The sequence below is a fragment of the Mastacembelus armatus genome, chromosome 21 (assembly GCF_900324485.2).
Source record: "Mastacembelus armatus chromosome 21, fMasArm1.2, whole genome shotgun sequence".
In the NCBI taxonomy this organism is placed as follows: Eukaryota; Metazoa; Chordata; class Actinopteri; order Synbranchiformes; family Mastacembelidae; genus Mastacembelus; species Mastacembelus armatus.
Genome location: NC_046653.1, coordinates 4301077 through 4323960, shown reverse-complemented (window position 1 = coordinate 4323960; position 22884 = coordinate 4301077). Strand labels below are relative to the sequence as shown.

At 39.8% G+C, this 22884-nt stretch overlaps 2 protein-coding genes across 5 annotated transcripts in view; one reads left to right on the top strand and one right to left on the bottom strand.

The window, feature by feature from the left end:
- Window positions 1-14918, top strand: part of glsb (glutaminase b) — a 31988-nt gene extending 17070 nt beyond the window's left edge. For 2 of the 3 annotated variants that reach the window (XM_026295806.2, XM_026295808.1), the window contains 11 exons: window positions 353-385; window positions 756-814; window positions 1731-1797; window positions 2318-2368; window positions 2747-2923; window positions 3219-3350; window positions 3856-3948; window positions 12136-12197; window positions 12572-12648; window positions 13060-13123; window positions 13637-14918. In XM_026295806.2, coding sequence (XP_026151591.1) covers window positions 353-385; window positions 756-814; window positions 1731-1797; window positions 2318-2368; window positions 2747-2923; window positions 3219-3350; window positions 3856-3948; window positions 12136-12197; window positions 12572-12648; window positions 13060-13123; window positions 13637-13790 — 969 coding nt within the window. In that variant the 3' untranslated portion in view covers window positions 13791-14918. Of the gene's footprint in view, window positions 1-352; window positions 386-755; window positions 815-1730; window positions 1798-2317; window positions 2369-2746; window positions 2924-3218; window positions 3351-3855; window positions 3949-4661; window positions 8366-12135; window positions 12198-12571; window positions 12649-13059; window positions 13124-13636 lie in introns of those variants that run through there. The other variant, XM_026295807.2, reaches the window with a different exon arrangement.
- Window positions 14919-15451: 533 nt separating this feature from the next.
- Window positions 15452-22869, bottom strand: LOC113123611 (signal transducer and activator of transcription 1-alpha/beta-like). 2 transcript variants are annotated; one of them, XM_026295804.1, is made up of 24 exons: window positions 22720-22869; window positions 22356-22480; window positions 21481-21625; window positions 21235-21330; window positions 21054-21131; window positions 20852-20930; window positions 20709-20773; window positions 20373-20524; window positions 20104-20253; window positions 19902-19994; window positions 19491-19550; window positions 19352-19381; window positions 19184-19274; window positions 18931-18972; window positions 18518-18598; window positions 18290-18391; window positions 17844-17979; window positions 17667-17707; window positions 17494-17570; window positions 17147-17286; window positions 16690-16869; window positions 16312-16375; window positions 16143-16206; window positions 15452-15937 (listed from the first exon to the last, which is right to left on the bottom strand). In XM_026295804.1, the coding sequence occupies exons 2-24, from the start codon at window positions 22478-22480 to the stop codon at window positions 15806-15808; spliced, it is 2223 nt and encodes a 740-aa protein (XP_026151589.1). In that variant the 5' UTR covers window positions 22720-22869; the 3' UTR covers window positions 15452-15805. The 2 variants fall into 2 exon arrangements, with proteins under 2 accessions (XP_026151589.1, XP_026151590.1); XM_026295805.1 differs by having other exon boundaries at window positions 22356-22485; window positions 22720-22820.
- Between the last annotated feature and the right edge of the window lie 15 nt (window positions 22870-22884).

The window sequence follows — 22884 nt, the reverse complement described above, 5'->3', positions numbered from 1 at the left end:
CACATACTGTTCTTAAATTTTTACACTTCAGACACATGACGAGACATGTTTTTCTGGCTAAACTGGCAATGCACATGTCTACCACTAAATCTCCCTTTAACGCCAAAAGACTTCCTTCTTTATAACCTATTTGGAACACATCTTAATATTTTGTACGTAGATAATTCTCGGCAAAGCACGTGATTTTTATTTGTAATAAAAACTATTCACTTCTGCTAACTTTGTAGTTTTAACTAGCCAGCAGTAGTATTGTCAGTTCAGTATTACCTTTATGATGCTGTGCATGTCCACTGCAACATCTCTTGGTGTGAATTAAAATTGCTAACTGCACATTCTTTTGTTCTCTTCTTAGCAAGGTGCAAGCAACGCAGAGAGATTTGACTATGTAAGTATTAGACATCCAACCTGGGTCAAATATACTCAGAATAGACTTTTTCTTAGTAAATAGATGAGTGAGAAATAGTAAAAATAATGGTGATAAATGTGACCCATTAAGATGTTTTTCTTTTGAGCACTTTTTAACACCTGTGTCCCAGTCCCAAATGTTGACACTGAAAAGATGTTGATTCTAGGATAATTCCAAAAATGGCATGCTAAGATAACTAATAACAAATATATTGCATACTAGAGAATATTCACTTAGTATGTAATACATTTAACACCGGACAGGTCACCAGCTATTCATAGAGTTGAAGCTCATCCGATGACCTACTGTCATTTTGCCATTCTTAACCCGCCCACTGCTTTTTCTCTAGGTCATGAACTTTCTGAAGACGATGGCAGGAAATGAGTACGTGGGGTTTAGCAATGCTACGTAAGTCTCCATCATCAGTCCGCATCACTAAAGGCCCAAACCACCGTCAGGTCACAGCACGTGTTTTTAATCAGCTCTTCATTAATGTGCTTTAAAACCAGTGCGGCTCAGTGCTGCTTTAAGAGCAAAATAGAAACACTCAGCCTGTGACTTGTGCAGCATCAAAGCCAAATGCTAGATGCACTAATAAAATAAAGAAACGCAGCTAGTAAACCCACTTTGCCTGTGGTTTGTCATGGTTGAGGCTAATCCAGCTATGCATTCTCCACCACAGAGCAGCTTCAACATGTTTACTGTTTTTGATATTTTAGAAAATTTTGTTTTTATTTCACCTTAAGCTATTTAATCACGTATTTCAAATAGTTTTCCAGCCATGCTTTAAAAACCATTTTCATCGTGATTGTACATACAGGAGGTAAATTATGTCTGTGACATTAGTGGATTAAAAAGAAGACTATCAGCGAAGTTTGAATGCTCTGGACATTCAGCTCGCTAATTGAAAATGTTTCTGTTCAGCTAGAATAGGAGCCAGTTAGACATTGGGTACTGGAATGATGAGCGTAGTATGGTGATACTAAAACAGTCAGTGCCTTCACTGACTGACCTTTGTCAGGTTAGTATTAAACTTTCTCACTCTAACCAAAATAAAGCAAATTGTTTATAGAGCTTATTAAGGATGAGGATTGGAATTGGCATTTGTGTTGTGAAGGTCACATCCACATGCTTGATTTATAACACCTCATGCTGCCAGTGTTCCTGGAAAAAGGCCAGGTATTTTCATCCCATAGCATCAGAGCTAAGGCTTGTACCATACACGTGAGGGGTGGAGTGCAAACACACACACATTAATATACACTAACAGTGCAAATATTTTCTTGCTCTGTGTAATGGGAGTGTCCTGCTTTTTGTTTGGCAGATTCCAGTCAGAACGTGAGTCAGGAGACAGGAACTTTGCCATCGGCTATTATCTGAAAGAGAAAAAGGTCTGAGCTTGGATACGGTCTATTTCTATTTCAAGTGCTGGGTTTAGCTAAACACAACAAAGCTGAGAAAATAATTCATAAGATGTACATATTCTCTAAATGAATTCTCTCTGAGGTGTGGATTATGTGTAATTGTTATTTTAATTTAAAATGTAATGGCATTTTAAGGCTTTATGCTTAAAATCTATTTATTGCTGTTTAACTTTTGGGGGGGTTTGTAGGAGCCAGTAAGTTATTTCCAGAGGCTCAAACTGTCATTTTATTCACCACATAAATTACAAATATTTACTGTAATATAATTGAGTAGGTTAGAATTAGTTAATTATAATTCTGCTTTAATTTATATTTGCCCTGAAATAAGCTGGATTCTAATAAACTTTTAATAGACCTACTTATCTTTACTACAGCACATTTTTTGTTCTTCCTCTTTTCCTTATGTAGAAATGCAACATGGGAATTTACTGTAGTTATTAAATGTTTTTCTCTGTGCTTTACATGTTGTAACCTTTGTTTGCTGCAGTGTTTCCCAGAGGGAACAGACATGACATCTGTACTGGACTTCTACTTTCAAGTGAGTGTAGTGGTGATTTTCATTTGTTAGTTATTGATTTGGATTTTTTGATTTGTCATTTATTTAAATGTAGTTCTGTTATCCGTTTTCATGCTTTCTTGTTGCTCTTTCTATCACATTTTTCCCTTTCTTTCTGTCAGTTTTCTTCTGCTCTTTTTACTGTTTACTTCCTTGTCTGTATCACTGTATAAAAACCAATCACTTCACTTTGTGTGGAAGCCTCAGTTTTCATTCTCAACTTCATTCTGTCGCACTTGACTTTGTCGTTTCTGCTCTCCTGTTCTCCTGCCACCATAACTCACCATGCTGTGACACAAAATATTCTCCGCTGGAAACTGGGAGAAATGATACAGGTTGTCCTTTGTGTGCACCCCCCAGCTGTGTTCCATTGAGGTGACCTGTGAGAGCGCCAGTGTTATGGCGGCCACCCTGGCTAACGGCGGTATCTGCCCAATCACGGGGGAGCGTGTGCTGAGCCCCGAGGCAGTGAGGAACACCTTGAGTCTGATGCACTCCTGCGGCATGTATGATTTCTCAGGACAGTTTGCATTCCATGTAAGTAAAAACATGTTCTTTCCTCAGCAAGTTGCGTGTAGCTGGAGTGATCTTAGTTCAGGCCATATATCCCTGCTCAGAAATAACCAACATAATGTTGTGGCTCACCGAAGTCTGAAAAGTCTGTAACTATGACCAGTGTTAAAAAATCTAAAAGGTTTGTCACCTGGTAAAGTTATTGAAGCTCTGCTCTTTGCTTTTCCATTGTTAACAATGTGTTCTTGCCATTCTGATACTGCAGACACACATGGCTGATCTTCCTTTATGTAACTTATGTCTGTTTTCCCTGTTATAGGTTGGTCTGCCAGCCAAGTCTGGGGTAGCAGGGGGGATCCTGCTGGTTGTACCCAATGTGATGGGTATTATGTGCTGGTCGCCTCCACTAGACAAGCTGGGAAACTCAGTCAGAGGAATACAGTTCTGCACGGTATATGACATCTGGAAACAGAAGAGCACATTGTTACATGCTGCACAGACAATGTCAAGCAGGACAGGAAATAATACAGTTGCCAGTAGCAGGAGAATGGTTTGCCAGGGCTGACATTAAGCATGCAGTAGTCTACAGTACTTATGCAAGTACATTTTCTTTAGAGGACATGAGTAACTTCAGATTTTTCAGTCCTGCTTTCTGTATTTTGATAGTTTAAATTGATGTAGCTTGAAGAAAGTATCTTCTTTGTACAAAAACCACAAACTCAAAGAAATGTGGAAAAAAGGTTGTTTACAAGTGGAAATTGTGCAAATGTGTCCTTGGGGTGACTTGGCTGAAATAGTGACCAAACCTGTTTTAGTAAGTGGTAGCTGATTGATAACCTGGAGACCTGGCCCAGGTACAGGTCTCAGCTACCACTGCCACTAACACAGTGCAGCAGTCACAAAAGTGACAGAATAACTTTTTTCCCTAAGAAACTTATTCACTCTTCTGATTCCAGGACCTTGTGGAGCTTTTTAATTTTCACAACTACGACAACCTGAGGCACTTTGCCAAGAAGCATGACCCCCGCAGGGAAGGAGGGGACCAGCGGGTAAGGGCACACCACTCCAGCCAGTTTTCTCATTAGATAAGGTAACCAGTTCCCTGTTAGTATTCTGCACCCACTGATTTCCAGCCGTTTGCTGAGCATGTATCTATGTAGTGTACAGTACACCTGAAGCAAAACACACACGCACACACACACGTAATTTAAGACGAAGAGCAAAGCCAGACGATCTTTCTCCCATTTTTCTTGCTTGGATGTATTTTTGTGAAGATTTGTGGAAGGATATACAGAGCATTTTTCCCATTTGGCTCCCTTTTAAAAGTGGGTGGATATGCTTCATGTTTTTTATTTAACATGTAAATTTATTAGAATAAAAAGTCAATTTATACCTCACACTATGTTGCACTTTGGCGCATCAGCAAACCTTCACAAAAGTGACACAAATACAGGTAGGCCTATGTTGATCTGAAAAGAAATCACATGAACACAAGAATGCATAGGCTCATAGCAATCATCACACCATGTTAATTAAAGCGGTCCCAAATACTTTTGAAGTAAAGCCTAGTAAACCTTTAAGGTGTCTCAGAGGAATCTTTAAAGCCTTTTCTCCCAAGGCCTGGTGTCTCTGTGACTCAATGGATTTTGCCTCTGATTTTTCAAAAGCTGTGACATGTTCAGACCATACATCACATACACGCTGCACATACAGGGCCACAGAAGGAGTGACACTAATTTGCTATTCATGTTGATTAAAACAGCAACACTCTTTTGGACCCATGGATTACGAGAGCCTACAACAAGAGCTAGCTCTGAAAGCCCCTCTTTGGAAAAAGGTGTCTCCCACTGAGTCGCACCAGGACAGCTCCACCACTGTAGTCTATAGGATGGACAATGTCGCCAAGTGAAACTTAAAAATCGAGACCTGTCCCCCACACCCCCACCTCACCTGAGCTCTTTCTCCACCTCTCGAAACATCACCTTTCCTCACCCAGAAATATTTATATAAAAATTATGTAGAGAATTATTTATTGATTGTGAAGCAGTTAATGTGAGGATGGACTGGGAAGCTTGTTTTTATTTGTGATGGGGAAAATGGGATAAATTACTTATTTTGCTCAGAATCCCAGAAGAACTCTCAGCTTCTACCTGCTCGTTTGCCTTAGCGTGTGTAGGATCTAATGTACAGTGTACAGGTTGTGCTCTTGTTTCATTTCACCCCCCTTGTAATTTTATTTTGTTTTGGATTTTAAGTTTGAACTTACTTTTAAATAGAAGCTGAGGGTTGATTTGGAAATTCAACTTTAAACGTGTGAGCATATTTGCACGTGGAGAGTATCAGTGTCAGTGCTGCACACCAATGTCTAAGATAGACTAAACTATCATTTTACGTGAGAAACCACACACAAAATTGAGTTGCAGAAGATTTTTAAGGACTAATACTGCAACTTGGTACATGCTGAAACTATGTTTAATAGTAGACACTGAATGACATGTGTGCCTCCCAATACATCTTTAATAATGGAATACAAAATCCACTGTTTGTGGTTCTGTGCTTGTGAGAAAAGTGGGACCTGAACTCACAGTCAAGGCTGAGATACACAACTATTGTGCCAACTTAGACAGAGGTGGCATATTGACAATAGAAAGAACAGTGAAACAGGGCTTGCCTTTAAGTCAGTATTCATGCAGGAGAGAGCAGGCTAAAACACCAGGCTGTTGTAGATCCCTGCCAGTGACTGCCCCAGTCTGCTTTTGAGATTGTATGGGCATTGTATGGCAAATTGCTCGTTTAGATAGTTGGGCCGTGTTTGTCTGTGAGCATGTTCAGTGTGACATTAGCTGAGGGGAGGTGTGGTGTCTGCTCATGGTTCCAGTCCCCCTCATAGCATGTGTGTGTCCCAGTAGCCTTAATGCCACCTGTAGCGTCAAAACTAAATTGACTGCAGGATTTATCTGCTGTGTTTGTATGGGTTCCGTTCCAAAACATGGTGTGTTTACACAGTGCACCAAAATATGCTGGTGTTGACTCAGGATGCCTTAGTCTAGACATTACGCTGATTTCTACAGAAACTGAGCGTTGTTGGCGTAAAGATTCAGAAGTAAAACTAATACTTGCTGTAGTAGATTTGCAGGAAATACGGCTGAGTATCAAAGCTTGATACTTTTGTGCTGTTGCCTGAAATGTGTCTGTATCACGCTGTAACATTTAGCAGAAAATCAGTTGTGTGTACATCAGTGAAGAAAAGATGGAATTTGTTACACTGGATTTTACCGAATTTGGACCCAGCAGGACCCAACTCAGTAATGTTTTTGGGGCAATCATTCTGGGAATATTCTCCCTTTTTCTTCTTAGTGCCCCTGAAAATGTTTCATTTTCTTATTTTCTATATAAGATGAAATATCCCTGACTCAGTAAATAGTTAAAGTTTGGGAGGCAAGCATGCCTGGGCACATTAGACCCCTGAAGTCCATTTTATTTGACTTTTGTGCTCAGGCACGATACATTGAAATGTGCACCTGGTCCAATTGAAGAGCACACCCTAAGGGATTAACTGTTCTAACCTTGGCAGAAAACTGTTAATATAGGAAAAGGACTGAGTAAAAAGCTGAATGAGATTGTAGGTTTCCAGGAGGTTTTCATCAAATGTATCCCTGTTTTTATAAATAGTTACATTCAACAACTTTGGCTTCTATAGAAAAAAAGTCCATTTTAATATGTATGTCAGAGTAAGGGTTTGTGAAAGCACAGAAATGGTATCAAACAAACAGTATCCAGCTGTAGCAAAGGAAAAAAATTCTTGGAACTACAGTATAAAGTATCTGCTGTTGTTCAGTGCATTAGGTCCACTGATCCAGAAACATTGACCTGTTGCGTGTGAGTATGCAAACATGCAGAACATGTTTTCTGTACTGTTTGTAAAGTTCTCAAAGCGTTGCCCTTCTAATAAGGTTTGATATCATTTAAAACTCCTTGCATATTAATAATTAATTGACATATGCTCTGTGCTTAACAACAGGTGTGTGTCTGTGCACAAACAATGATCCTTTACAGCAGTGTTGAATACACATTTCAGACGTTCCAAAGAATCTAAATTTATTTCATCTCCTCCAGGACCTAGAAATACTTGCACAGGAATGTCATGTCAGCAGATGCCTTAGATATTGCTCTATGTGACACAGGAGGCTGCCTGTGTCTGTTAATCTGTTAATGCTGAAGGTGGTATGTGGTGTTTCATAGTGGCTTTGACTTGAGCTCCAAGGCTGTTAAAGGCTGCAGGAGCAGTAACAGCACAGTATTGTCTTTTAGTATTGTCGTGTTATGAGAAGACTTTTTTTTTTTTTTTTTTTTTTCTAAAGTCATGGACTCATGTCAGTCTCATTACTGTGTGTAAGTATTCAAAGGACTCATTAGTAATGCTCATTGATACGTTGCTTTGTATAAAACCTATTTCCTCACTCCTCCAGCAATGTTTTTATAGTATGCAATAAGGCCACTTTTGTGGCTACTTTAAATCGACTTCTTAGCTGCTACAAGGTCATTTTCCATTGACACAAAATCTCAAATATAGGTCCTACATGTCTACATGTCATGTCATGTCATGTCCTACATGAGCTGCATTACTTGTTACCATTCCCTCTCTCCTCAAGCTGCGATTGTTAGTCTGTACAAACAAACTCATGACAGAAGGGCTTCTGAATTCGGTTATGAGTATTCTCATGGAAATCTTCATGGGATGGTCTCAATTCATGTATTCAATATTTCCCATTGTTTTCTCCTCTGAAATTCTGTTCTTCCTCTTGCATGCATATTTTTGGATGATTTGATACATGGCTTTTGATCATATATATCATATGTCATATAATTGTTTTCCTTTTACATGTCTTTTTTTATGTTGATACATGTCTCAGATATAAATGTGACCCTTGTCACATGGACATTGTGTGTACATTTAAAAATGATCACTACCATTACAATTTTGTGACCTTGGAATTGTAAGGTTTCTCTGACGTGTTGGTCAGGTATTTGATACTCATAATGAGTTTTTTGCCAAAGATTTGTCAGATAAATGTTTTTGGATTTATTAAAATCCACATTCAAAAGTTGGGAACGGTGTTGGATTGAAAGCTAAATATCCCATAAAACAATTCTTCAAGCCTACAGTGTATAAAACCATGCAGTTCCAAGCTCACAGCTGTCAAATCTTTTTAGATTTTGAGTTCTTTTCTTGATCGACATGCTTGTAATTCTCTGTAAAGTCTCCATAAACTCATGAGCAGTCCTGTCTGCTTGGAGGTGAAGACAACACTAAGAACCTGTGTTCCATCACAATACAGAGCAAATCCTTCCATTTTTTCTTTGGATGTGATGGACTTGCAGTCATGACCATTAAAGTGGTGTCAAGATTTCTGTTGCCTTCGTGTCCTTTGTATAAAATCCAATAAAGTACTTTTGTCTAACATCTCTTGCTCTGTGCCCACAACTGTTCTTTAACAACCAATTTTTCCTTGTTTAGAAATGTTTGCACTCTTTAACACCTTTGTCCCACCACTCCCTTGCTCCAGTAGTTTAGCATTTAGCAAGGATTGTTCTGCATATTTAAGGTTGCTGAAAACTTGGCTTCACATCGTAATTATTTTTTACAACATAAAAAATTGCTTAAGTAACCAGCAATGAAGGGTAAAAAAAAAAAAAGTGACAATAAAGAACATAGTCTAATGTACAAATACATCTTGTTCATTTTTTTATTCCATTTTTAAAAGTAAGAGTTTGGTGTGGCTTCAAAAGTGTTTCCACATTTTTTTTGTTGGTTTGTGTGTTTTGCCAAGCAAACTGGCAGCTATCGGTAGGTTCATATTTTACATACAGAGAATGAGAGTGGTATTGATCTGTTGTCTGTTGGCCAGAAAATGAAAGAGATAAGTCAAAGTATTCTCTGAAGCTCACAAACTCACTTAATCCCAGAACCTAATTGAGGGTACAAATGGTTGTAGTACTGGATTAATTTGACATTAGCAGAAATAGATATTTTTCTTTAACTCATAGTGAAAGGTAGAAATCAGTAGGATGTGTAAGGCTGCTGATACCACCTAAAGGAAAGCTGTGACCATGACATGTGACAAATGTGCTACTGTGATATGTCGTGCCATATTATGTAACACGGTGTTGCTATTGGTGCTGAATTCCAATTTTACAACATCCTGTTGTCCTAGTTTTTGCTGCCAAGTCTATTTAAAATGTGCTTTTTCAGCATCTGTGGACTCCGATTTAGGCTACGTGGAGTCTAAAAATATATTCTTTGATTATACTGACATATACAGTGGGTACGGAAAGTATTCAGACCCCTTTAAATTTTTCACTCTTTGTGTCGTTGCAGCCATTTGCCAAAATCAAAAAAGTTCATTTTATTTCTCATTAATGTACACTCAGCACCCCATCTTGACAGAAAAAAACAAATGTAGAAATTTTTGCAAATTTATTAAAAAATAAAAACTGAAATATCACATGGTCATAAGTATTCAGACCCTGTGCTCAGTATTGAGTAGAAGCACCCTTTTGAGCTAGTACAGCCATGAGTCTTCTTGGGAATGATGCAACAAGTTTTTCACACCTGGATTTGGGGATCCTCTGCCATTCTTCCTTGCAGATCCTCTCCAGTTCTGTCAGGTTGGATGGTGAACGTTGGTGGACAGCCATTTTCAGGTCTCTCCAGAGATGCTCAATTGGGTTTAGGTCAGGGCTCTGGCTGGGCCAGTCAAGAACGGTCACAGAGTTGTTCCGAAGCCACTCCTTTGTTATTTTAGCTGTGTGCTTAGGGTCATTGTCCTGTTGAAAGGTGAACCTTCGGCCCAGTCTGAGGTCCTGAGCACTCTGGAAGAGGTTTTCTTCCAGGATATCTCTGTACTTGGCCACATTCATCTTTCCTTCAATTGCAACCAGTCGTCCTGTCCCTGCAGCTGAAAAACACCCCCACAACATGATGCTCCCACCACCATGTTTCACTGTAGGGATTGTATTGGGCAGGTGATGAGCAGTGCCTGGTTTTCTCCACACATACCGCTTAGAATTAACGCCAAAAAGTTGAATCTTGGTCTCATCAGACCAGAGAATCTTATTTCTCATAGTCTGGGAGTCCTTCATGTGTTTTTTGGCAAACTCTATGCAGGCTTTCATGTGTCTTGCACTGAGGAGAGGCTTCCGTCGGGCCACTCTGCCATAAAGCCCTGACTGGTGGAGGGCTGCAGTGATAGTTGACTTTGTGGAACTTTCTCCCATCTCCCTACTGCATCTCTGGAGCTCAGCCACAGTGATCTTTGGGTTCTTCTTTACCTCTCTCACCAAGGCTCTTCTCCCACGATCACTCAGTTTGGCTGGACGGCCAGGTCTAGGAAGAGTTCTGGTCGTCCCAAACTTTTTCCATTTGAGGATTATGGAGGCCACTGTGTTCTTAGGAACCTTGAGTGCTGCAGAAATTCTTTTGTAACCTTGGTCAGATCTGTGCCTTGCCACAATTCTGTCTCTGAGCTCCTTGGGCAGTTCCTTCGACCTCATGATTCTCATTTGCTCTGACATGCACTGTGAGCTGTAAGGTCTTATATAGACAGGTGTGTGCCTTTCCTAATCAAGTCCAATCAGTTTAATTAAACACAGCTGGACTCCAATGAAGGAGCAGAACCATCTCAAGGAGGATCAGAAAAAATGGACAGCATGTGAGTTAAATATGAATGTCACTGCAAAGGGTCTGAATACTTATGACCATGTGATATTTCAGTTTTTCTTTTTTAATAAATTTGCAAAAATTTCTACATTTCTGTTTTTTTCTGTCAAGATGGGGTGCTGAGTGTACATTAATGAGAAATAAAATGAACTTTTTTGATTTTGGCAAATGGCTGCAATGACACAAAGAGTGAAAAATTTAAAGGGGTCTGAATACTTTCCGTACCCACTGTACATATCAAATGCATTATGAGATTTATAGCTGAGGAATTGATATAGCAAAAAAATCCTGTTCACTCAGCTTGGACAAAGAAAGTCTGTTGTGAAAACCCACCTCAGTGTTGCCCATATACATCACTTACAGATGGGAGACAAAGGACAAACCAACATGAAGTGTCTTAGTAAAATGTTGGGTCACTACCAGCCACCTGGACACCTTCAGTGGGGCTTGTCATTGATTCTACATGTGAGGAAATATAACTATACATACACTGTAGCCTACAATGTACTTCATTCAGTGCAGCACAGCACAGCAGCCTCTGTGCAAAGTATTCACTGAATGCACTGAGTATAGCTAAAAATGGTGAGTGTTATTGATCAGTGTCAATACAGTTTGGAAGCTAATGGGACAGTTAAGTATCATGTGCCTGAAGCTATGCCATAGAGGAGCTTTGCTCTTTGCTGTTTCACCAGGCTGGAAGTCTTTACCTGCCCTCTCTGGTTTAAGGCCTCTTTCACTTTTGACTTCTGCATGTCTGTCATGCAAGCTTTAACTACTTTGCATCAGAAAAACACAGTGGATTGGTTTTTCCTCTTTTAGGTGTGGTGAGTTGTACGTCTGGGCAAAAATGCAGTAATTTCTTTTGGAAAATACCAATAATTGTTGGTTTTATTTCTCCTCCATGATATTTAACTGAACAGCTTTGGATTTTCAACCCATCTTGTTTTGGGAAATAAGAAACATTTGTCGCTATTCTCTGGTGTTTTCACTCGATCATTCAAGAGAATAATGCAAAGATTAATCAACAATGCAAACGGTGGCTAACTTTAGCTCTAATCATGTTACACTGCTGAAAGTGTCATATATTCTTTAAGATATTAGCTTGTACTGACATTTGAAGTGTAAGTGTGAGAGTTCATCTCTTTAGGTTTTGCTTCTAGGGCATGAGTGATTCCTGTTTGATGGTAAGTCTTGATTGATGCAGGGATCTCTGTGTTCATAATCTACACCCCTGTTATGTTGAGTTGTGTAGATGTGTGTGTGATAGATGTGAATTCTCACAATTTAATAGGTTAGTTTTCTTCCCAGAAAACATTTTGATCAGCTTTTGTCATATTATGGTGGTAATGTCCAATTTAAGATGTTTATATGCAAATGGATGATCCTGATGCTGATTATATGGGAAGTAATTGTTTTATCCCACCTAGTCCCAGAGTTTGGTAGTTTTTCCTATAACTGCTGGAATGGTAGTGAAAATGTGGTTCTCTGCAAATGTTCTGTCCCTGTCTGTCCACAGGTCAAGTCTGTCATCAACCTGCTCTTTGCTGCCTACACAGGAGACGTCTCTGCCTTGAGGAGGTGAACAGCTCACACTCTCACACCTTTTTACTAACTCAGTGTTGAGTTCAGGCTTCTTTGACTTTTTAATACATGTGAGCTATACAATTATTTGTCCTCTTAGATACATGAGACAGTTTTTGCACATTGGTAACCTCAAGTAGCAGAAAACGCAACCTCTGAAAGAAGTTATGCTATGGCAAAGTAACAACATGGAGACTATCTTTTTGTATATTCAATTATGAAAAAGGGTGAACATGCAGTGTTTCATACATGCAAAAATATCCTGTTTCAACATCATTCTGTGATACTGGCTGATAAGACAGCTGTAATTTGATGAATGTGATTAAAATTGTGTGTGTGTGTGTGTGTGTACGTGTACGTGTACACTGTAGGTTTGCACTGTCATCTGTGGACATGGAGCAGAGGGACTACGACTCCAGAACAGCTCTCCATGTGGCAGCAGCTGAAGGTAACATGCACATTTGCCCACAGAGCCAAGTGCAGAAACACATACTGTTTCCAGTTTGTCATAGAAGAACTTCATTGATTGCCTCATCCAAAACCTTTGGGGTGAGCTATAAACCAGGCCTGACTGTACCAGCCAGTGCTGGGCCTCACTAATGCTGTTGTGGCTGAAGAGAAGCAAGTGTCTACAGCCAGGTTCCAACAAAACTGAAACCAGAAGACTGGAGGCTGCTGTAGCAGCAGATTAATGCCCATGGTTTTGAAATGAGGTTCAGTGATGAAATGCACGTAATGCCTGTTGATGGTTACACATGCACTGTATTTTTGTGTTTGATGTGTGTGTGTGTGTGTGTGTGTTGGTGTGTGTGCACATGCATATACGCAGATACAATACAAACATCTGCTCTGCTTTCAGGACACACAGAGGTGGTCCGCTTCCTGTTGGAGGCTTGCAAAGTGAACCCAGTACCCAGAGACAGGTGAGTGTGGAGTCTGTGGTTGTTCCTACCTTCTTCATTGAAAAGAAACCCTCCTTTTTCATACCCAAATTAAACTAGCTGTTGTACTTACATTTTAAGGGTTATACTGATAAGCTTGGTATCATTGCAAAGGAAACACTTTCTAGTTTATAGTGACTTTTCAAATTTGGCCAAAGAGTTTTGGTAATACATCTGGAAACATATCTTGTGGGCCTGGGGTAGGTATGGGTATTTTTATTTGCTCCTCGGTTTGTATATTAGCTGGTATTTTTGTTTTCGTTCTTTATGTCCCCCCTCTTTATTTGGAAAATTTGAAAACTAAAAAGAAAATATGTGAAGTGGTAAATAGTAAAGTAGTAAATAACATTTTGACTTCAAAATAAGAAACTTTGTGGTTTTGGTACCTGATGGTCACATTGTAAGAAATAGATGTTTTAGTAAATTTAAACCTGGGAAAACAGAAGTGAGGTTTGTGCAAAGATGCAAACATTATTCAGTGTTTTCTTTGTACAGATGGGGGAACACGCCAATGGATGAAGCGGTGCAATTTGGCCATCACGATGTAGTCACCATCCTGCAGCACTACCATGACAACTACAGCCCACCTCCTGCCTCTGCTGCTGACAACAACAAGAGCGCAGAGAAGAGCTTGGACAGCCTGCTGTAGACCTGCTGTGATGCTTTGGGTTTCCACAGTTTTCCTTTGTGCTTTTCTGAAATCACTTGCATACATTTATGCTCTAAAGATTGAATTGTATGATGAATTAGTTCTTTGCTTTTCTTTGTTGCTGTGTCTCGTCTCACTTCTGTTGTAACGTGGTATGTGTTTTACATGAGTGAGCACCTTATTAATACAAATGACAGTATCTAAATATCTGTAACACACTGTTTACAGTATATTACTTATGTAATCTGTTGGTACTGTAAAACACATTTGTGCTATCACATGATAGTGTATTAGCTTATTTACAGTAGAGTTCTCTTTATACTCTTTTCTGCCTGGCTGTATTTAGGTCATACTCTGACTATTAGTTTTGTGAGATGGTGTGTGGCTTGTGTAATTGTGTAAAAGCTCACAGGCTTTGTGCTGCAGCCATGTGCCTGTTTGAGCTCCTTACATTTGCATCTAGTCTCAGGTTGTCCTCCTGACTGCTGCAAGGTCATGGGCAAGTTGGAGCCGTTCAAAGATTGTACTCTGTATTTTTGTGTGTGTGTGTGTGTGTGTGTGTGTGTGTGTAACTCTTGAAATAGAAGCAGTGTTATTTTTTTCAGAGAGGGACCTTTTAAAGTGTAACATTCATCTTAAGATTGTGGACTTTGTTGCATTTGGGATAAAGAGTTTATTGTTTCTGTTGGCATAGTTGCGTTTTCCTGTGCTTTTCAACTTGACAAAGAATGTTAATAGTATAATACTGATACTTTCGCCCCTATCCCAGTGGAATTGGAAGCCAGGAGTGAAAAACTGCCAGGGGTCCCCCCAGGTAGCATGGGGCACTGATCCACACCCCACCATGACGTGGGGATGCGCGAGACCTTTACGAAAACGTATATATTATGACTGACAGGTGGACGTGAGCCTGGAAATCGTTAGGAATATTCTTATTATACTTTTTCTGCGCTTTAAACTTAAATTTGACCCCCTGAACATATTTGAAAACTCACGAAAATTTGCCCACAATTCAGAATTGTGTTAAAATTTTGTTTTTTTAAAGGGTTTCATACATGACCTCAAAACAATGGCTCTACAGCGCCCCCAAGGGAGAGGACTGACAGTTTGCATTTCAATTTTAATTTTGGCAAAAGAAGAGCGTTGTGACAATGTAATCCACTGGGGGAATAAATATTAAGGTGTATTAGATGGATATAATATGCATTTTGTGTGCTTTTTAAATAATCATAAGTGAAAAATAGGCTTGTTTAACTCCATGTATAAATTCATTCAATCAATCTTTTAACTGTCAGAAAATACTTTTTACAATGAATTTTCATATTGTATGTAGTCAGTTTCATGTTCAACTCACTTGGGACTCCAGTAACTGTACTGAAAGTGCTGAAAATATAGACAAGGACTACAATACAAAAGGATATGTAATTCAGTAGACTTTCTAAAGAAATGTTTTTTTCCTGTTCATATGTTGAGTTTACATATATATATATATATATATACATATATATTTGGTGTTATTCAGCAGAGATCTCATGATATGCTGGAGTTTTGAGGACACGGGTTTCACACAGGACGACTGAATGTGTTTGTCCTTGTCTGTATAAATATAATCATAGGTTCAGTATTGTATAATCCAGATGTTATTTCTTCTGACAGTGGAATGCATTCAAATATGTTTATTTTAATAAACAAAATTAAGAACATCTACAGTACATGATTGTCTTTTTAGGAAAAGGCTCTTCTGCTACTGTGAAATTTACCCAGAAGTCAGAAAAGTAGCGCAAATATTGCCCAACACTGCTTGTATCTTTGTAAAATATATACATTTAGCAAAATCTTAATCTTAAACCGCCTGCGCATTTGTTCATCAATATCTATTTTGGTATTTTAATACAGAGTATTATGATTATACTATACATTATTATTATTATTGACATTTACTTTTTTTATAGTAAATACCCTTGTTTTGTTTTCTTATTTTTTTCCTCATTGTCACCCAATGTCCTGGCCCGCTTTTAGGAGCTCCTGGGGTCATCAAAGATGGCCTGATCCGTTTGTGTGTTGGGATAAGATGGCCAGAGGGCAGGGAACCCAGGTAAGGTCAGGAGATCAGAGAAGAGATCCTGAATCAGTTGATCAGGCTCCACCTGCAAATAAACAAAAAGATTTTGTTTAAGTTGACTGCAGAAGGTAGGTCTCATACAAACAAGACAAATCAGAACATCAAACCAATGTGATTATGTGCTTATGATCTGTCAGCAACTTGTTCAGTTGCCCTCAAGTGGCCAAATATATCAGTGCATGCAGCTTTAAAGGACTGTAGGGAAATTGGTTGGTACATTTCAAACTCACACATGTGTCTAGGTCAATGTCCATGTTCATCTCCCTAGGTGGAGATGAAGGAGGGGTAGGATGGCTGTAGAGAAAAAATACATTAAGGCAATTTTCCCCTGCACACAGAACAATACAGAATTGTCAGTTATTTGTTATGAAAAGCATTTATTCCAACATTATTACTTACATTGAGATAGGCACAAGTCTTCTGTTAATGTAGCCACTTACATCCTTTTTAGGTGCCAACATTGCTGCATGAACAGAGGTGATTACAGGACATGTGTTATATAATAATAATAATAATAACACAGTAAACCAAATAATCTCTCATTGTTGGCATGGGCAACATTAATGATAAATTCATAACATTTACAAGTGAGGACTGTACAGCTTTAACGCTGCACATTATTATGCAATACCAAGATGTTTAATTTATTTAGAAATTTTAATTCCGACAGTCCTTATGTAGAAAAAAAAAAAGCAATCGCTTGAAATAAATTCCTCTCTACTTTTGCGCTTCATAAATAAAGCGATTCTCTTGATAAAAGTCAATATGCGACGGTACCAGGGATGTTGTAGTAGCGTCCAAAGGCAGTATCTTTGGGGATGTTTGGGTAGAGATAGAGCAGAGGATTCCTGGTCTCTTGGCCCTGGGCTCTCAAGCTGTAGAGGTAAATAATGTCCGGCAGACACAAAGCCATCAGCTCCTTCTTGGTGTAGGGCTCCACTGCATGCACATGGGTCTCTGCAGGTGAGCCATATACAGAAAGAAAAGTCAGCAAACACCGTTAAACAAGTATGCCTTTTCGATATTATAATGATTTCTCTGCCAGTTGAACTGTATTATTACAGTACAAAAATGCTACTAGTGTTACTTAAAACTCGTAACAAAATAATATGGACATCATTCTAACGAAATTATAAGCATCAAAGGATACCTGTGGGGGAACCTGTGCCAATAAAACCCTAATGTGAATGAGTTTTGAATTCTTCCCAAACACACGTTCTGTACAGAAACATACCACCGTTGGAGTGCTCAACCCAGCTGAAGGTGATGGCTCCATCTTTGCTGCTCTCGCTAAAGCGGAGCAGAAAGGTCCCACTCTGTTTTTCCTGCAGCAGGACCCGTGTCCTCTCCCTGCTTACAAACCCCATGATGTGCCTGAGAACCCACATACACACAACACGACAAGGGGTTAGTCAACTAGGAAGCACAGTGACGAGCCACATTCCCAACAATAACTCAGAAGACAGCAGCATTGCTTTAGTGGTCACGTTAATCGCCGTCTCATTGTCAGTCGGTAAATGTTTGAGGATGACAATTATACACACAGTGATGATTGAAAACATTGCTTCAGATGTGTCTTACCCATCCCGCCAAAGATCCACCAAGTATTTTTTAATCAAATCCAGGATCCCGTCAATCCACATCCAGCTACTTTCATTCTAGTGCACAGGAAAGAAAAAGTCTGCATATAAAGTGCCACAGGGTGGACACACTGTGTAAACTACATTATGGAATGATTCTTGCTCAACACTCACCTTAGAGAACTTACTCCAGTGAACGAGACCATCAGGATCATCTGAGAAGAAAGCCAAAGTTACAGATAGTGTCAGCATCCTTTATAGTCCTCACGTTAACTCGTGTTTGATTTTTTTAGGAAAAAAAAAAATTCTTGTAACACTCATTATTTTTTAAATTAGTGGCAAAACACTCACCAACAATTTTGTCTTTTAGCATGGAGAGCTGGTTTTCATCAAGCTCTCGTTGGCCAACGGACAGAAACTGCCAGCTCAGAGCCTGTGACAGCTGCTGCCAGGTGAGTGGAGGAGGGTCTGCAAACAGCGCCAGGTTCTGCGCAAGAAAATCCGATCTTTAACAAACCGTCTGTTATGCAGTGATAAATGACATCAACCTGCTCTCTTTCACAGGGATGTGACCTTGACCATGATGATTTTAAAATTAAATAAAAGTTTTGCAAAAAATAAACTTTCTCAGCGCAATAAGAAGAAAGAAACTACCTTAAAATTAAAGAGAACAAGCTAAAATATTACGTGTACAATGCAAACAAAAAAGGTAGCTCAACAAGGAAACAAACCCTATCATGCAGGCGAACAAATCCTGATATTCTTTATCTGTTGTGTTAAAGGGGTGATGGCTTTACCCTTGGTTCGCTGGTGGACAGCATGTTGCACCACATGACAGAGGCCCAGGCACTGGAGATCTGATTGGTACTGGAGAGGACAACCATAGGCAGGGAGCTGACCTGAATCAAAACAAGAGAAGACTGCTCAGTGAACTCCATCCACCATTTTTTCTACCAGGATCATACGTTTGACACTGACACTGAAATTGAAAAACTTCTGTAATTTGCAGTGTCATGTTCACTCACCTCAATGTTACACTCCAGTCCAGCATACTGAAACACCGTCACAAACTTAATGATGTGGAGCTCTTCAGTCACTAGTACGCTCTGATGAAGAACAGGGAGAGACATGGTTTTAGAAAGGTAATATTTATTTCCAAGCACTCAGAAATAGTGGTGGGGAAAATGTAACCCAATACTATCAAAAGCTGACATGGAATAGTCAAGTCTTGTGCTGAAAATCTCCATGCACTCAGTTAGTTTGATGAAGCCTAAAGGTATTTACTTGCACACACAGTCGGACCTACATCCCTCTGGGTAACTGGATCCACTTTCACACAGAGGGACATATTAAAACTCTCAGTGATAGTAAATGTTCACAGCCAGCAGGTGGCGCCCAATACACGCAGTAATCTAATATATAAAATGTCTCCTCTTACCTCACACGATCCTTTGGATCTTCCTTTGATTTCCTTAAGTGACTGAAAAACATGTAAATATTTCTAAGAAACACGAACAGTGATTTATATACAATAAACAGTATTCGTTTGATTCAATTGAAGTAAGCAATATATTACATTAAAGATTTTATTGTGTGCCACATAGCTAATGTGCATAAAGCTCTTGTTCTTTGACCCAATGATTCTGTGCTTCAAAAGGCTGAGAGCTTCTTCAAGTTGTTGAGTTTCATACCATGTGGCCAAACTCTGCCACCAAGCCTCCATTGGGCGTGTCCACATCCAGCACCTTGCTGTTATCGCGGTTGAAATCAAAGTGACGGAACCTACATCAGAGCAGAGTGAGTAAGAATTTATAATGTAAAAAATGCAGCAGTTTTCACTTCAGCTACAGTTAACTTACCCATTCACTGTCCTGGCTTCTTCAACATCCCTTATGTTTAGAACATGAAAGGATGACAAAGGTTATGAAAAAGACAAACATGCAAACAATAATAATGTGTTATATCACTGGCTTAGACCATTATCTTTCTTTGACTTACTTGTCAAATACAGGTTTGACTTTGAGCAGGTTCTTGAATTCGGGGAGGTTTGCTAAAAACCTGAGAGGAGAAGTTAAAATGATATTACTGTCACACTCTACCATCATTTTTTTTTTATTGCACACTTGTCATACTATTAGCTCCTTATAGCTCTAAGGCTTGTATTTAGCAATTTACTGGTGAAGCAGTCATTGTTTGGAACATAATAAAGATACAGATAGTAAAAGAAGCTGATGAAGTGCATTTAAAAGTACTATACATGAAACAAAGACAAGTTTCTTGTAAAGTGAGTGGCCTGAAGTCACTCCACAGTGGACGGTTACTTCTCAAACGTGTCATATGGATTTAAGTGTTGGCTGTTTTTTTGGAATCAGCCTGTAGGAACATCTGATGGGTTAAGTGCAGTCTGACCTCACTGTTGCTGTGAACCGCACCCCAGTCTTTAGGATGAGAGGTCGCTGTGGTAAACTCAGCATGACAGGCTGTTTCTCAACAACTAGAGCACTGCAATGCAAGATCACAGGAAAACATGTCAGCAGTATGAAATATATCAGCCCGTGTGTATATAATGTTACTGTATGTAGTAGAGAAGAGTCCCAATGCCATGTCTCACTTTGTAAGAAGTTTGATGAACAAGAACGCTGCGAACTCAATTATATCAGGGAGGCTGGAGGTCTGTGCACTGTTGTATTTCTTGATCAGGTCTTGGAGTTTCTGCAGCTGTTGGCGGACATGCAGCAGTAGTTCTGCTACAGCTGAGAACCTGCATGGGCACACGCAATGCAGAATTTGTCAATGTACCTCATTATTTTCTCTAAATCAAAGTATGTCCCTCAACATGAACTGTGAAAAGCTGTGCTGTGGCACTCATGGAGTTCTCACCACTTCTGGAGGTGGCTCAGGCAGGTTTTAGCTGGACTTCCAATGCAGGCCATCTGCTGCTTGTGCTTCCATTCAGGCAACTCCACATCAGTGAGAACTGCCACAATCTGCTCTGCTTCTTTTAAAATCTTCCCTATATGCTCCAGCACCATCTGCAAGACAGATAAACACAGCAAACATTTTGTAAAGAGGAAGGGGGGGGGGGGGGGTTCTCTTTAAGCTGCTTGAACAATGGTCTTAACAATAATGCAGAGGTTGCTGTGGCTTAAAATGAATGAATGATAATTTATCATTTGCATCTACAGCACCAGCTTTGCTCGTTTTGATAATATTTACCTGTTTAAGATACTCTTTTTCAGCGGCAGCATGGGAGTGGGCCAATCCGATGTGGTGCTCCACAGCTAATGACAAAAACGACAACAATGAAGGATGAGCTCCCATCCAACCTATCATCTGTTTCTTTGTGTCTCCTACTATACCTTTGCTCGGCCAGGTCTTCTGTATGTAGTCGAGGTTTTCATTTAGTACCTCCAGTGACTTCACTTTTTTCTTTACCTCCTGCATTGGAGTTAAGGATTACAAATGTAGAAATAAATTATGGTTTCCTCAGGATGCAGCCAGGTGAAATACAAACCAGCCAACAACTGTGTAATCACCCCCAAAAAGAACAGGTGAGTTTACCAAAATCTGCCTTTTCAGGTCATTGATTTTGTAGTCCATCTCTGCCCATGTTTGTTCCACAGCTGGCCTGCCACTGCCCTGATAAAGACAAAGATACAGGACAACACAGTCATCTCCTCAGCATTTATTCAAACCAATACACCCCATTCATGGTGACAACTGAGATTACAAATGATCTTACCTGTTTTTCTAATGCTGAAGCAAGAACCCTCTTTTCCTCACTTAGGCATTCAGACAGAATTATGGCCAAGTTCCGTGGCTCATAATTAAAGTGTTTCTAGTTTTTTAAAAAAAAACAAAAAACAATCAAACAAAAGCTCTGTCTGTCATCCAAACAGCAAGTGCAGTCAAATGCAGCATAGTCCCAGAATGAAACAAATGCAGCACCATCGCAATGTTCAGTCCACATAACAGCATGTCTTCTTACCACCAAGTAGTCTTGCATCCCTGGAAAATCTGGCCCAGAGAAAACATTGTTCTCCTGGATAGAACGGTTCCACTGCTCTTCCAAATACGCCAGCAGTGCACAAAAACACATAGCTGCTTTATTTTCATCCTCAGCTGCCAAATCCCTAACACAGCAAAAAAACAAGAAAATGACCTTTGTTAAGTGATTGTGACTTTCTACATGTGCCAAATCAAAACTGACCTAGAAATCCATCCATCCATCCATCTTCTATACCCGCTTTTCCTGGCTCAGGGTCACGGGGATCTGCTGGAGCCTGTCCCAGCTCTCTCTCGGGTGGAAGGCAGGGGTACACCCTGGACAGGTCACCAGTCTGTCGCAGGGCCACATATAGACACACAAAGACAGACACACACTCACACTCACTCACACTCACTCCTACCTAGAGTCACCACATGTTTTTGGACTGTGGGAGGAAACCAGAGTACCCGGAGTAAACCCACACAAGCACAGGGAGAACATGCAAACTCCACACAGAAAGGCCAGGATGCGAACCCACTTGTGCTGTGAGGCAACAGTGCTAACCACTCCGCCACCATGCTGCCCCTGACCTAGAAATCATGTTAGTAAAACCACCTACGTCGACCACATCACTTCCTCAAACTAGCAGTATTTAAAATCAGCCAATGTGGGGACATGCAGAAGGTTGAACTCACTATTTAACAATTACCTAAGTGTGCAACAAAACAATTTATATACAGTCTTATTTATGTCGTTGTTGAGACTCCTCTCTTTTGTCTTCCTTATTATTAAATGGTAGTTACAATAATTAAATTCTGTACCTATAGTGTAAATATAGTAAATACCATCTAAGCAGAATAAAAACAGCTACTTACCAGTCCTGGCTCTCTATCCAGAAGCACAGAGAGTGGCGGATGTGTCTGGGGAATTTTTTCTCGTAGAGCTGGCTCAGCTGGCCCTGGAGTAGGTTCAGCCTTAGCAGTTCCTGCCACTGGGCCATCTGTACTTACCCCAAGAAACAACACTCGTTTTCTTTTGTCACAGTTGGTGCTGGCACGTTAACAACACTACACTCACCACGCAGCTAAAAACAGCAGACAATTTCTGAGACCTTTCCATTTTTATTTTTACAGGGACTAAACTTTAAAGTTTCTAGCTAAACTAACATAAACCACACACACTGTCAGCCACTGAAACAAAACATGAGTGCGAAGGAATACAAGCCGACGAATAACTTACTTATTGGCTGTCGCGGTTTATCAAACGAATTCAGTCAGATAAAGACAATATGCCAAAGCAGGAAGGATGACAGACCGCCAGCAACGACTTTCTGTGAATGGGAGGACGGAGGAGGCGTTTCTTATATCCACCGGCACACCCACAAAACATGTGATTCTCGAGAAA